Source organism: Passer domesticus, chromosome 7 (genome assembly GCF_036417665.1).
Source record: "Passer domesticus isolate bPasDom1 chromosome 7, bPasDom1.hap1, whole genome shotgun sequence".
NCBI lineage: Eukaryota > Metazoa > Chordata > Aves > Passeriformes > Passeridae > Passer > Passer domesticus.
This window is the reverse complement of record NC_087480.1, coordinates 44,784,178-44,799,472: the sequence shown is the minus strand read 5'-3', so window position 1 is coordinate 44,799,472 and position 15,295 is coordinate 44,784,178. Positions and strand designations below refer to the sequence as shown.

General features: G+C 38.7%; 1 protein-coding gene across 4 annotated transcripts in view; it reads right to left on the bottom strand.

The window, feature by feature from the left end:
• Positions 1–15,295, bottom strand: part of DPYD (dihydropyrimidine dehydrogenase) — a 344,443-nt gene that overhangs the window by 102,754 nt on the left and 226,394 nt on the right. For all 4 annotated transcript variants that reach the window (XM_064428159.1, XM_064428158.1, XM_064428160.1 and 1 more), the window contains 2 exons: positions 4,628–4,696; positions 2,123–2,206 (listed from right to left, as the gene is read on the bottom strand). In XM_064428159.1, coding sequence (XP_064284229.1) covers positions 2,123–2,206; positions 4,628–4,696 — 153 coding nt within the window. The remainder of the gene's footprint in view (positions 1–2,122; positions 2,207–4,627; positions 4,697–15,295) is intronic.

Here is a 15,295-nt window from a genome sequence, read left to right as displayed (position 1 = left end):
TTGTTGCACATATCATTACTTAATCCAGTTTATCCCCACCCTTTGCTTCAATAATCTAAATTTAAAATCACTATAATTTAATTTTAGCCAACTCTGAGGAAGAACATCAGAATCTGGCTCTCTAAACATGGCTTGTTTTATTCATTTATTCATCTAAAGAAGTTGATTCTTTTCTGAGCTCTCATTTTGATAAGACAATAAGAAAATAGAGGAAAATGTTTAAGCAAGAGTAGAATATATGAAACATTCCAAGGAATATCATACTGTATGGGGAAGACAGAAATGTTATTATTATAAAAGCATACATGTATATGTAAAGAAACCTTCTTTCTTTATGGATCTGATCTCCTCCATGGAGAGTCACAAATCCACACGATAGCCCTGAGTGCTCAGATTTTGCATTTGGTTCTCTGATTTTACAATAGCTGAAAGATATGTAAAAACTCATGTAGCCAGACAGCTCCCTACTGACTATACATCTAAGCAACTTCACATGCATACATTACTCCAACTGAAAGCTGGAAATAACACAAACATAAAAAAATTTAAAAAACCCCATGCTTGAAAGAAGCCTGTTTCTGTTTGGAACCTCCAGGGCTCTCCCTGACCAGACTGCACCTTCCACTGTGTCCTGCCTTCTCGCACAGGGACACTCCAAACTACTGAATTATGCTCTGCAGACTGAAGGGAGGGAAATTCTTCAAAAACTTATAAACGTGGCTAAAATAGCAATTTTTTGTTGAATCTAATTCAGGGGAAAAAATTAATAATAACTACTACTGTTTTGCTAGTGTTATCCTGGAGGGCTTTTATGATTCTCTCCCATTTTTAATCACAACTTCAGTGAACGACCACTGGCCATAAAAAGCATCCAGATTACTTTTATTAAAAATAATAATCTACAGCATGGACTAGATTGACATAATTTTGTTCACAGAAAACAATAAAATGCCCAGGGCACTGTGCCTGACAGTATTGCTATGACAAAGCTATACTTGAAGTGTGCCCACTTGAAGTGTTGCACTGATTACAGCTCCTAGTGCCTCCCTAGTTTTAGAAAGGGAATGGTTTTGTTCCCCAACTACACTTCAGGTCTTATTAGTTATGTGTTTAACTGAGCAAGGGAGGATGAATTAAGATACTTACTAGCCCTCTACAAAGGGGCCAGATGAAAAATAATATGTCAGTTTTAGGGTATATAATCATGATTTCCACTCTGCATCCCCTTTTTCCTCTTCTTCTCCTTGTCCCCAAAATGTATTAAGATGGGAAATCAAACAGGCTTCATAATTAAGAAACTTTGATGTCAAACTCTAGAAAATCTCTCCTGGTAGACTGCGAACCAAGATTTTTCAGAGACTTTCAATTCACTATATTTGGGCATTTTTCAGAGCCAAAACAAATTTCAAGGCATGACCAAACATGTGAAAATCTACAAACTTCAAAAGGATATTAGTATGAGAATTAGGGTTTGTATGTGTATATTTTCTTTTCATGGACAAAACAACACACAACACACATAACTGAGGTCATGGGATGTACTGATAAACTCTGCAACAGATTTCTGCGTGGCAGAGACATCAGGCATGGATAATTCCAATCTCAACTGTATAAACCACCTAATCTATAGGTAACTGAACACAGGCTCTTACAAGAGGTGTTAACTGTTTATAGTACTACCAGAATGTAGGGCCTCTTCTGTGATTGTGAAATACAGCTAGGTTCATATGTTAAAAACTGTGAAATGAAATTCATGTATATCTCACGTCCTTTAAAATCATTACTGATATATGCAGTAATTACTAGCTTGTGATTTAAAAGACATCTACAGGGCACTGAAATGGAAATCAAAAAATTCTAAGTGCTTTTTTGAAATTATTTGTTTTCATCATATGCCTTGTCAAATACATAATGCATTTTTGTTCTCAGCAGAACTAAGCATTTTGTACATTGTCAGCTTCTTTATTTTTTTCCTCTCATCAATAAATATTTAAACACATTCAACCTAAAAATCTCAAGCTGGTAATCTGCAGCTTGTGTCTTTCCCCCTGAGGTGTAACTATCAATGTGGCAGTGCAGGATTGCTGGAGAGACATTAAATAGATTGTGGTTACAGTCCTACCTGCCCACAGGCCAGTCCCATGCCTCGCTCCCCCATACCATGCGGACATGATAAATTTAACTCCAGAGCATCAGCACCAGCAACCTATAAAACATGTGGAAGGACAAAAAAAGAAAAATTAATTTTAAGTAATGTACTCTTTCCTGTAGCCTTTACTGTTCATGTTAAATAGATTTCTTCAGAAATTTGACTTTTCTTTTTTAAGAGAAAAAGCTATGGTTATGATACCCTAGAAAATAAGCATGTTGATCATTAGAGATAAAAACTTCAAAAACTCATGTGGTTTCCAAAGATTCTTAAGAAATTAGAGTAAAAACAAAGTAAAAAGATACGAGCAGAATAAAGAGTAGGGTCTGGAAAATGTTAAAAAATTAAATATAATTACAGGGCCTAAGAGCAGCACTAAGAGCTTTGGCAGGCAGTGTTACACAGGTGTTGCTGTGCTCGGAAGGACTGTAACTCAGTAATAAATGTTTCCTTTTTGCTTTAATGGATTCAGTCCCCAGATTTTCTGCAGGCACCTGTACTGTGCCGTAGCTTTTGTCATTAAGTAAATTTTTTTCTAAAGAACAAGAGGTTAATAAAAAAAAGTCTAAACAAACATATTAGTCATGCTAATTCCTGTTCATCGCCCTCTATTAGTTACAATTAAAAGGGGAAGGAGCCGAGCTGTCCGAGGGCAGCACACAGACACACTCCTCTTCCTTTCCAAACTGCTCCTGCCTGACACGAACATCTCTCCTGTTGCCTTCCAGTGGCTCTAACTAGGGTTTTGTTCTGCATCTGCATTTTGTTTTGCTTATTGAACTGGAGTAACTTTGCCTGCTGTGTGGCCATGGTTCAGCAGCTCCCAAAGTGCATGAGCAGGGAGAAGCCATCCATCACTCCCAGGAAGCCTCCCCGCTCTGGCCGGCTCCGCGAGCCTGGCCCTGCCGGGGCTGTCGGCCTCCCTGACAAGCTGACCTTTTGGATGAATAGGTCGTCCTCCTGCTGAGACACTGTGGTACCTTCTGGGGCTTCTGCTCTTGTGAAAGCCACATCCATTACCTCCTAGGCAGGATCCAACGCATGCGATTAAACATCCCTGTGCATTCCAGGGCGCCCCAAACTAGCGCTGCTCTCCACAGGGCAGACACCAACAACTACTTCCCAGAAGAATGTTCTATCACATAGGTTACACATCATTGACTGCATTTAGAGAACCACTTCTTTTCTAAAGGGGTAACGTAAATACAAGCATGTATTGGAAATACGTGTCTTCAAGTTGGGCAGCAGTACCACTAGATTAAAAAAACAGGAGGAAAGGCAGAGTAAAGCCATTCATCCTAACCTGTTTAAAAGTGGCACTGCTTCTGTCAAGCATAGATTCCAAAATATGATTTCATGGTCAATTAGGTAAATACAGGTATAAATTGAAATAGTGTTGAAGATCACCAAGCTAACTACTTAAAATGTTTCATTTCACTTCCCTAAGTCCCCAAAATGACTTTTTTCCTCATAGGTTTAAAATGCTCAAAGAAAATTGAGAAGTGTCACCCTACATAACCACAGGAGGGCTTAGGACACTGAATAAAGCAACAATGATGTCCAGACATTCTGTCATATGCAAACACAAATTCAAAATATCCACATCTCTAACAATACTTATATAAAAGCATATTTTTAATTTAAACATTTAAATCTGAGGTAGTGCTAGCAATAACAACAAGGTAATTTTTTTCTTTGCTTAAATTTGTTAATACTGTGCTTTTAATTTCCTCTAGATACTTTATGTGGAAAACATGCTTTAATTTAAACATAAAAACTTTGCTTTCCATTCAGATATAGACACCCTTCTGAATGAAATTAGTGCAGTCCTGATAAGTATTTCTTATACTACTCCCTATGGACACAGGTACATGTTATTAAATAGTTTTTCCCTCAAATTGAATAGAAATTTCAGGTGCATAGTCTGTTTGCATTTCTGTAAGATTGGATTTATATTATAGAAAGCCTGCTGACTGCTATTATATATGCTGACTTTCTCAGCTATCATTTTTGAAAGTCTGTATTAAAACTAGAATAGCATTAAATAAGCCCTTTATACTTTAAATATTCAAGAGTTTTATATTCAAAATTTCTTCTGGTGCTGTCAAACTAGTGTGCCTCTAGGCAAGGTAAGATCAAGTTGGGCTCTCAAAGGCAGAATTAAATTTTATCAGGGCATCTGTCATAATATACAGTTTGCTTAAAATGCAAATAAAAAGTATATAGATTCAAAGACTAAAGGCTTTCCAGGTACTGCTTAAAAATCTGAGGGACCATTTTTATGGAACAGATTTTCTTTAAATTTACATTTCCATCATTTTAATGAAAACACAGAATAAACAAATTATAATGGACATGTTTTAAGTTCTCATTTTTCACTTTGAATCTATTTCTTTCCAGAAATTCCTTACTGCAGCTCTTGTTTTCAATGAGACTTAAAAAAAAAATTATGTGGAAGCACATTTAGGAAACCATTACCTGAGCCATTTTTGAAAGTTCAGTCCAGTCCTCCCTGTTATAGCTGCACATGATGCTGGCAATCAGAACCTGAGAAAAGAATATATACATTATTGTAATACTGTACATTACTGCACAGCCTGCTTTTGGGAACTACCAGCTGTCTGCCAGGAGCCAGAGAGTGAAATACAGCTGCAGACATCACTGGGGACAAGAAACAGTGAACAACCTCATCTGTTATATCCCTGGGTTTTAAAGAAGGTCTATTCATGGGCATTCTGTCATGTGACACAGTGAGAACAAAGTCTGTCCCACACACAGAGCCAACCAGGAAACTGTCAGACATACTTGTTCTTGAGGTCTGAGGAATGAAGTTTTTATTTACTGTTAATACAACTGACAGAAGCATTTTGATTATTTAGAGGTAGGTAAGACATCAATGCATGAGTTTACACTCCATGTGGCAGAGTATGGACACAATATTCCAGCTGACTTCAGGAATCCAGGACACATCAAATCCAGACCCTGGCGTCTCTTACCATGCAACTTTAGGACAGTGAAAGACAGCCAGAACTGTTTTGTGTCCCAGAGGCAACTGGGAGGAGACTTTCAGGATGTGGGGAAATTCTGCAGGACTGGGAGAACAGCCCAGGGAACCGCCAGCTTTTGTTATCCCACGATGCACATTTTGTTTCCTGTACACTGACTGGCCCCAGTTCCCCAGAGCTATTCTGTGTAATTGCCTTTCTTTTTCATTACACTGAGCACCTTTCAAGTCCAGATTCTGCCTCTAGCTGCTGCTCCCTCTAAAATATTTCTTGAGGTTCATGTTTTTAGGTAAAAAAAAATCTAACTGAATTCTTCAGGGTGTGGGGGGCCCCTAAACACACACCTTACCAGTTGCATACAGTGCTATTTACTATTAAATGAATGTTAACTACTCTAGTTAATGCCCAGTCCAAGCGACAGTGCTAACTGCCATTTAAGACTAAAATAAAATCATGTATTCTGGACTCAAACATTGAAATTCTGAAGTTGATACATTTGAGGTAAGATGAGCAGAGAAATCAGCCAAGACACTCCTGCATGAAGTTCTTAGAAGGATGATGTTTGGAAGAAAAAATGCAACAGAAAACTATACTGCAGCAGCTAAAAGGTTAAATCAGAAAAGATATCAGAGAACTTAATACAAGTCTACAAGCTCAGTCTGTGCTCAAAGGAAACACGAGGAGAGGAGAATAGAGAAGTGTCTGGCCATACTCTTGTTTATTTGGCCCTCTTACATGAAACTTTCACATGAAAGCTTGATTGACAGGTAATGTGACAGTTGATTTTAATCTTTTTGTTTTCCAAACAAGTTTTAGTGTCTCATTAATATCTAAGGTTGGCTGAATCTGTCACCCCCTCATTTTAACACTTCTCTTGAACTTTCCCATAATGCCGGGAGTTAATGACTCATTCATTTCAAACAACTACTGAAAAGTATGGTGTAGAAAAATTGTCCAACACACACAATTGCTGGAAACTGTAAACTCCCAAATTATCTGCATAAGAAGGAGGAGATATTGAGTATCTTCAGAAGAGAGGGAAACACACTATGAAAAGTAAGGCAGGTATGTGGAAAATTGGACAGGGCAAGGTTACATTCTATTAATTTAAAATGAAACATATTCCAAACATATTAATTTAAAAGGAAATACCACGTATCATCATTATTTCCATTGTTTTTCTCCAATGACTCTCTACAATGAGCCCACCTACCTGCAGACTGCCCACCCACCACCCTTCTGGCTGCTGTTTGCAGGATGGCAGTCTGGTGAGAAGGGAAGTGTTTGATGAAGTGCCTGCCTTGCCTGCAGGTGCCCATTTGTGCTCACCTCTGGCATAAATATAAGACCAAACTCTTCATTAAGCACACACAATCATTACTGCCCACGCTTTTGTTCCCCTCTGACAGGGAAAAAGAGTCTCCTATGCCATAATTTTTAAATAGGGAAAAATCTTATATAGCTGTATAGGTCAAATGTTAATGAAACAGAATCTGCTCTGTGTCCTATTTGAATATTCAAGATAAATTAAGGGCTCTGGAAATAAACAGAAATCTCTTTTAAAGGACTTTAATTTTTTAAAAGCAAAAATGTGACAAATCTGTCTAAGAAATTATATATGAGAAAACTTTGAAGCAACTGGAATTATCTAAAAACCATATCTTGTCAAATTCATGCTTTTTATAAACCAACTACAGCAAAAAAACAACCCAGCAGCTCAGACACTGACAACATGATAAGGATTTTCACAGTTGCAGTCACAATCCAAAGTACATCAGAAATCTGCACAACTGAGCTTTAAAACAAACCAAATTTTTCATTGGGGAAAGTTGTAAGACAACAAGGACAGCTGACTAGATTCATAAGTAGTTGAGTTAGGTTACATCAAGTGTTACTAATGAAATTTGAAAATTCTGCTGGGAGTGTACAAAAGAGGAGGAACATGATCTGTGATGTTTCAAAGAGCTGTTAATTAAGACAACATGTTTATTTAATATTGATTAGTTTTAGGATTCATATTTAAAATTAAGCTCATACTTTTTGACAGAAGCAGTGGTTTATACTAACAAAAATAACTGAAAACAAAAACTACATTTTTGTCATGACTGTTCACAGGAAAGCCATGATCTCAGAGGGAATAATGAAAATTTAAAAATAGTAGGGATTTTATGTTTTCCCCCCCACCAGTGTTCTCTTATAACTTATTTCCTAGGTGGAAGAATATCCCCCAGGACTCTGTGCTAAGAACACCGTCCTGTCTCAAGTGACTGTTCTTCCACAAAACACCTTTACAATCTTTTCATTTGGATTCAGTGCCCAAGAAAAAGAAATAATCACTGTCATGTGTGAACATTTAGGGGAACTATCAGTGATGCCTGAGGTTCAGATCTACTCCTAAAATCACACATGGAAATTTATAAAGAAAATATAGACTATTATCGTTACCTAAAAGAGAATAGCAAGAACAAAGTAAGAATTAAAAGTGACAACAGACAGAGGTTTTATTGGAAAGTAATAAATGAGAATTGTATCACATTTCAACCTCTAAGTCTCTTCTCACTCATATTTTCAGTGCCTACAATGCCGTGTACCACATTACCAACCCTGCAAATTTAATAGCCCCAAACAGCTGCTATCTCATGGAAGTCCAGCACATGGCCACATCTGCAGAGAGCACATCCCTCCTTTTGATTCCTCCAATTTTCAGTGGCAACCTGACGTGAGCTTAATTACAGTGGTTTGAGCCACAAGTGTGAGGCTGCACACGCTTCCCAGCTTACAAAAGTAGAGTCCTGACAGATCTTACAATGAAGCTGCTGCTAAAGTGTGGTAAGTGGTAAATGAGGGTTGACTAAATTGCAGCTTTGTCATAGCTCGAGTGTGGGCTGCCTGCAAACTGTGCATGATTGAAGCACAGTGGGACCCCTGGCCCATTCCTTATTCCAGATCAAAATCATAGCTGGTATGTGCTGTTCCCTCTTCTCCTCCATCCAAACTGCTGTTTTGCCTCTTGTGGGAGATGCTGCTGCCCCTCCCCACGCCCAGGAGTGCAGCAGCCCTGCGGACTCTGTCCCTCCCTGACCATCACTGTGACAGATGCCACCAGACAAGGGCTTCTCACCCCACACAACCTGACTGACAATTTCTCCAAATGCCTATAAAGGGACAAATGCACGTTTGCAAGACCATACTGCTCTGTGTTCAGCATTTTCCCAATCCTTCATGGAACAAAGAGGTCCACAACAAAACTTGCTTTTTGTTGGAGGGAAGGGAGGTGGAAAAGGGAGGGTACGTAATGTACCAGTTAGGACACCATTATAAGATGAGTATACTGTAGCTAAAGCAGTAAAAAGCCACATTTCACACAATTCTGTGACTAATGCATTAGTAGTTGTTCTACTTAAAAGAACACTGACAAGGTACTTCTCATAATCCTTAAAATATTTTTCTCCCTGTTTATAATAATCCCCTGGAAGCTTAAACTAGAATCTATTTCCCTTGTGAATGTTTTTTTTTCCTCATCCATTATCTCTATGTGGATGTCTCATGAATGCAATAGAATGAAAAGAAATAATAAGGATGAGGTTTTCCACTGTGTATGTTTTCAAGTGATCTTTCTTTCCTAGCACACAGAATTCACTGCAAGAGGCTGCAAAACAAAAAGAAGGAGGAAAAAAAAAACCAACAACTGGGTCTAGTTTGGGTCACATCTATTTAAAGCCAGAGAGCAGTAAAATTCTATGTTGACAATTACCATTTGTCCAGTACTGCTCTGCAGCGAGTAAGAGAGTTTCAGTACACTCAAAGAGCCTGAAAAAAAAGTCTCAGAGGTCTGGATTTAAATGTGAACCCTGTCAGTTCCCACAAATTTAGGAAAAATTCTGAACATACAGAATGAAATCACAATCCTCTGTCCTCATGCCTGTGATAACCATATTTATTTTGGTCATCACACACTGTATCTCTTCTGAACCTCCTCTTCCTGGCCTGGGCACAATCTCCCTGCACTTCAGGAAACCAGCCACCATAACTTCTGCTTGCTCTTCCCTGCCTGTACCTTCTTATTGCTGCACCAGACGTGAGGGCAGGTCTGCATCAGGTCCACAAATGCTCTGTTTAGACACTGCTGCTTGCCACAACATGCACCCCTCTCTGACTCCTCAAATACTGACAAAAAGCCACAGAATTTTACTTTTTAAGTGCACAGTCCTTGAAAAAGAGAAAGAGATTCTTAGCATCATCTTTAAAGACTGCACCCCTGAAAGCTGTAAAATTAAGAGGAGTTTTCAAGAAGGCTGAAGGACTGGGTTTTTTAACAGATATTTGTTTGGGAAGCAGAGATGAGGAACAGGATAACTGGTGTTTAAAGATGGGGTGCGGAGATTGAAGATTGTATTAGGAACCAGATTTCAGTACCCACAGAATTACTGTTGATCAAGCTAAACTTCAAAAGGCATTTGTGTTTGGGGCAGATAGAAAGACCTCAAACTTCCTTTCAAGACACGCTTTTTCCTTTAAAACAGCACAGTATAGCCTCGCCACATGACCTGCTCAGTCTGAACAAACTAAAACATTTTAAATCAAAATTCCTCAGGAAGCATTTAGTAAGAAGGAGCTTGGCAGTGATGACACAATCTTGCTAGAGCAAAGGCAAAAATAAGATGTTCAGTTCACCACTCACCAGCGCAAAAGGCACCTACATCAACACACACACAAGGAGAGGAGAACTTCTTGGCAGCTCCATCACTGTTCCACAGCATCAAATCCCCCATCAGTCAGAAGGAGGGGTACCTGCACTCAGTTCTGCCCCACACCATCTCTCACCCGCGCGTTGTAACAAGCCGACGTGCTCGGAACCTTTCCTGAAGGTCCTGCCCAAGTGCAGCTACAAGAGCACAGGGCCACCAGGTACTTGGTAAGAAGTCCACTGAGAACAGTTTATAGGACACTCCTATTTCAGTGGCACAATAATCCTGTAAACATCTACATGGAAAAAAAACATGCAGATGGACTTCTCATAGTTCTTCACACTGTCCTCACAACAGCTCTGAAGATGCAGTTTCAACAGCAAAGAGCTGGCAGTGAGTGAGTAACAACAGCAACACAGGATTTTTGGCTTGTTCCATTCTCAAGACTCATGCCAATAGCCTTCCCCTCTAACCCTGCCTCTTACACAGCATCAGGTTCAGAAGCTGTGTCACACTGAGCCAGCAGCAAAGTTCTTGGAGGCTTTGTGCTATCCAGTGCCACCTGTAGCCACCCTCTGCTTTTCAAAATGCTCAGTGGCTGATGAAACAATCCCCCTCAAAAAATAGAGCCAGAATTACCAATATACAGAACACTTTTAACACCCACCGTACAAGACAAGAGTACAAGCACAGCAAACATTCTGTACTGCACAAATACACTCAAATGTGCAGTATTGAAAAACAACAGGAACACAAACATTTGCTGCTATAAAAATAACCCTCTGGAAACCAGCCTGATTTTGATGCCTTGTACACTCAGCCTGGTTTCTCTTTTCCTGTACATTCTTGTAAATTTTGATTTGTTGCAGAACTGAAATAAAAATAAGCTTCTTATTAAAAACTACCTAGAACATCAAATCCCATGCAATAAGAAAGTTAACAATTGTAAAACCTGTCATGTCTCTGAGAAGCAGAGGAATTATCTTGTTATCAATTTAATAATGGAACACTGAAGTAAATGATGCCATCCACTGACACCAGTAACACTGTCTCTCCTGGGAAATTCATGTTGGTAGGAACTGTCAATCTAGATGGATATGGACATATGAAACATCGTACCTTCAGTCCATAAATCTATTCTTTCTGCACTGCCTTAATAAAAAGATTCTGCATGATGATAAAGACAAGCAATGCAGAATGTCTTGACACTGCTGACCTGCAATTCTGCTTCTCTTCTCTCTTCTTTTTTCAGGGAATTTACTCTCCAGTAAATAATTTAACAATCTCTAACCATCCATTGTTTTCCTCCTTCACTTGCACTTAAAATACATATATTTGAGTATATGAAAATGAGACAAGTAGGGGATATTAGTACGTTTATTATTCAGCTGTAGCAATCCTTCTAAATAAAGCACTTTCTGTGCCTTGCTACTTTAAAGTGAGACCTTCAGTTTGTTTTTTAAAGGAAGGGGAAGGGGGGATGCTAGATACAACACAGCAACACAAAAATAGGCCAAACATTATCAGCACACAACTAAGTCCAGAAAGATGATAAAAGTTTGAAAATGCTATGATTTGCTCTATGCATTACATAAAGTCAGCACAAGCAGAAAACACCAAATATTCTAATCCCAGGCTAAATGGAGATGCTTATTTTTAAAGGCAGATATTTTCATATGATGACTCTGCTTCTATCAATGAGATCCACCTATTTAATGAGATTATTTGATGGATTTCAGTGAGCCCACTGGGCTACAACTTCACAATCAGGCCTAGAGTCATTAAGTTCTAACTTTCTCAGATAAAAAAAGTGAAGGTTATGAACAAACCTTTTTTTTTTTTTGTAAAATAACATAACTTGTGTATTTGATAGGAGCAGAAAGCTAAACAGGTTGCAGGTAAGAACTTGCTGCACCTGTAGAAAAACAAGGGATCTGCTTGATTTTGCAAGTGCCCTTTTACTACGTCAGACTCAGCACCACCACAGTAGAAGTGGAGCTGCCTTGGCCCTGCTTACACAGAAATGTACAGGAACAGACCATAGACACGGAAATGTGCATAAATGAAAATGAAATGTGACCTAATGAGAGTCCTGCTAATTCACAATGCCACTGAAAAAAAGGTCAAGGAGAAAAAAAAAAAAAGATCTGATCCATCCCTCATGACTCAGGGCACTCTAATTAAGATGTGGTAACTTCTGAACAGTGAAAAGGGAACCATGGAATGAGAGTTCCCCAAAGCATATGTACAATGAAAGGGAATATAGCACCTGTATAGAGCACATCAGGGAAGCTCAAATATTTAACATGACTGGAAGAAGTATGTCCATTTTATGACAGATTGTTGAAAATTTCAGTACTTCAAGTAAACCCTTCAAATTACATTGAAAATTATCTACGTGGCTAAAGACTTCTCTGGAAATTTGACAGAATCTCTGGGATTTTATTTTTCATAGGAAACCTATCCTAGTTCAACCTCTAGTCTCTTTGATAATGAGTGAAAACAAATACATGAGTGCATGGAAACAAAGGCTGAATCCAAGAGAAGAGAGAAGACAGATACTAATTTTTAGCAGTGTTTCTTCCTAACAATGCCTGCAAGCCCTCGTGGAATTGGCATGCCCCTGCTGTATTTCTGTGCTTTCCACACTGATTTAATATAAAGAGAAAGCAGAGGAGGCCAATATATTATTGGAGAAGCTAACAGAAAAAGGATATATCTAATTCTATGATATTTCAGACACATGCTATGACCTGTAGCAAAAGCTTTTCACCAGGGTGCTGACACATTATTGATTCTCAAGACCATGTAGGAAAAACAAGACTGGCAAAAGCCTACACAAATTTGTGAATTTTTTTCCTCCACCTTTAGAAATTTTTCTCTTATCAAATTCTCTGCCCAGATACACAAAGTCCTTTTAACCACAGTTCTTTGAGCACCTCGTTAATTGTTGCTCTTTATTTTCACAATAGCACAGGCAACTCTCTGCAGGGTGCCCCTCTGAGAGGGGAAGCCAATTGGAGACAAAGATGTTCAAGGCATGTAGGCTGTTCCCGCGGAGGGAATGAGCAGCTGTTGATTGAAAGGAACCCTAAGATCCCTTCCAGGCCTTGGCTGCCTCTAGATATATACAGATATATTTCCTCAATTACTCAGCAGCAAAGCTGCTTAACTTATTAGAAAACAAATTCAGCAGAAAATATAAAGAGACAAAATACAGAATTAATAACTTCATCACAGTTTCCTAACCCCTGCACTCCGTCAGCTAGCAATTCCCCAGGTCAAATCTGTCTCTTTGCATCTCTGAGAAGTCCATCCCATCTCTTCTCTTGCTCCATCACCCCCCAGGGCTTCTTTTAATTCAGTTCCTTGGATTTTGAAGGCTCAAGAAAGCTAGCAGGATCAGTGCTAGTAGAGGAGAAAATTGTGACTCAGAGAGCAGAGAGAAAAACCCCTCCCTTTTTACACTTCAGAGCCCTGTGATCTACTTCATCATGTGACATTGCTGGTGCCAGAGGGATGCTAGGAAGAACTAAATGATTTTGTCAGCCAGGTTGCATCCTCCACAACTCACCCACTCTCTCTCTGTGCACCATTATCCTCGTAGTGATATACTGAAAATCAGTGATAATTTACCTGATTTTGCACAAACCACTCTTCAGTTATGCTGTACTGAGAGGTGAGGGTGTGGTAGTTAAAAAGATGTGTAGGAACAGGCTATAAGTCCTGTCCTATCTTCAGGAAGTTATCTGATTGGCTTTAAATGCCAGCTGCATGGGGGAGACCTATCAGTCCCCAAATACTATTTGTATTTAAATAGTATATAAATACTATTTCCCTAGGTATCGGTCTAGCTATGGGACTTCACAAAGAGGAGATCTTCTTCACAGTCCCAAACCTGCCTGATCAATGGGGCAGGCTCACCTCATGATCAGAGACAAGCTGCAGGGCTAAAAGCATGCTATCCTTTCAATGGCCAGTGGGACCCAACCCCACCAGAACCTTTCATCTGGAAAAAAAAAGTTTCGTATATAAATAATGAAAATTATAATTAAGTAGTCCATTATCAAAGACAGAAACTCTACTTTCTGTCAGGCACAGAACTTTTCAAGAAGTGAAGATGAAAATCCATGTTTTCTGTTGTTTTATTCGTATATATTTCCTATCATCCCCCAGTATTTCCCAGCCGGGCCAAAAATTCAGGGAACAACAGTGCCACTATGCATTGAACCTCCGGATGGTAGGTCTGCAGTGCTGCCATCTGTGGTATCATCAGAAAAATCTCATGAGTGGGTAGCTTTTTTTTCTATGCAGACATTAGAATTTACTTAAGAAGCTAGCTGTTATGTCTGATGACCCAAGTAGTTTTTTGGCCACACTCCAGCAGCAAAGAAGATACAAAATTAAGGGCTGTAAGTTGGCAGTTACCTTCTGACTAATCTTTCCTTCTCAAGTGCCAGTTTGACCCACCTCTTCATATTTTAGGGAAGCTCATGTGAAGATGCTGAGAAACTGAAAGAGGCCTTACTATTTTCACTGTATATCTGGAAGTTTAATAAAATTGTTACCTAACTCGTTCAGCAGACTGCTATATGATTGGACATTTGAAGATTAAAATGCATTGAATTTTCTATAGCCTTATAGCCTCATTCAAATGATCATTCAAATGAAAGACCTAATGTTGGTGAGATTTTTATCAATGTCCCAGCTGTGAGTACGTGTGTCCCCAAAAAGATAAATCGAAAATAAATCATGTGAAGTGTGGATGCCTTTGGCAGAATCAAAGGCAAAAGTCCTACTAGGAACCAGAGGTGTGCTGAGAGAGACATTGAGAGAATGCAAATGTAACACACATACATTTTTAATGCCCACCATTCTCTTTAAGATGCACACTCTGCACACAGGTAAGAATTTGGGGTACCTATAAAATCGCACAAGCTTTAGATACTCTCATCTGAGCTGTATATAACTTTAAATGAAACATTCTGCAAGCATATTCAAATTTTAATATAGTTATAGAGAGAGCATAAACGGCTAGGTGGCCAAGAATGGTGTAGCTAAGAATAAGTCTATCATATCATATTACACTGCAAGAAAAGTGAAGCAGATTTTTATAAATGCTGTTCTGAAATTTAGGAATAGCGCTTCAATATATTTTTTCCAAACATAAGACTTAAATTACATCCTTATGTATAGACAGAAAAATCAACGTAACTACAATTTTATAAAAAAAATTTAACATAAAAAGAAGTAAAAGAAAATTAAATTTGAAATAGATTAGAAACCCTGCACTTAAAATGTGAGAAAGATGTAAAAATAACCAGTGAAAAAGCATTCTTCCTGAGATTTGTGAGACTGGGAAGTGTAGTGGCAGGAAACAGGAGAAAAAAGCATTCTGTTGGTTTCTTAGTTTACATTTAACTTACCTGGCTCACAACAAAGGATGTACTTAA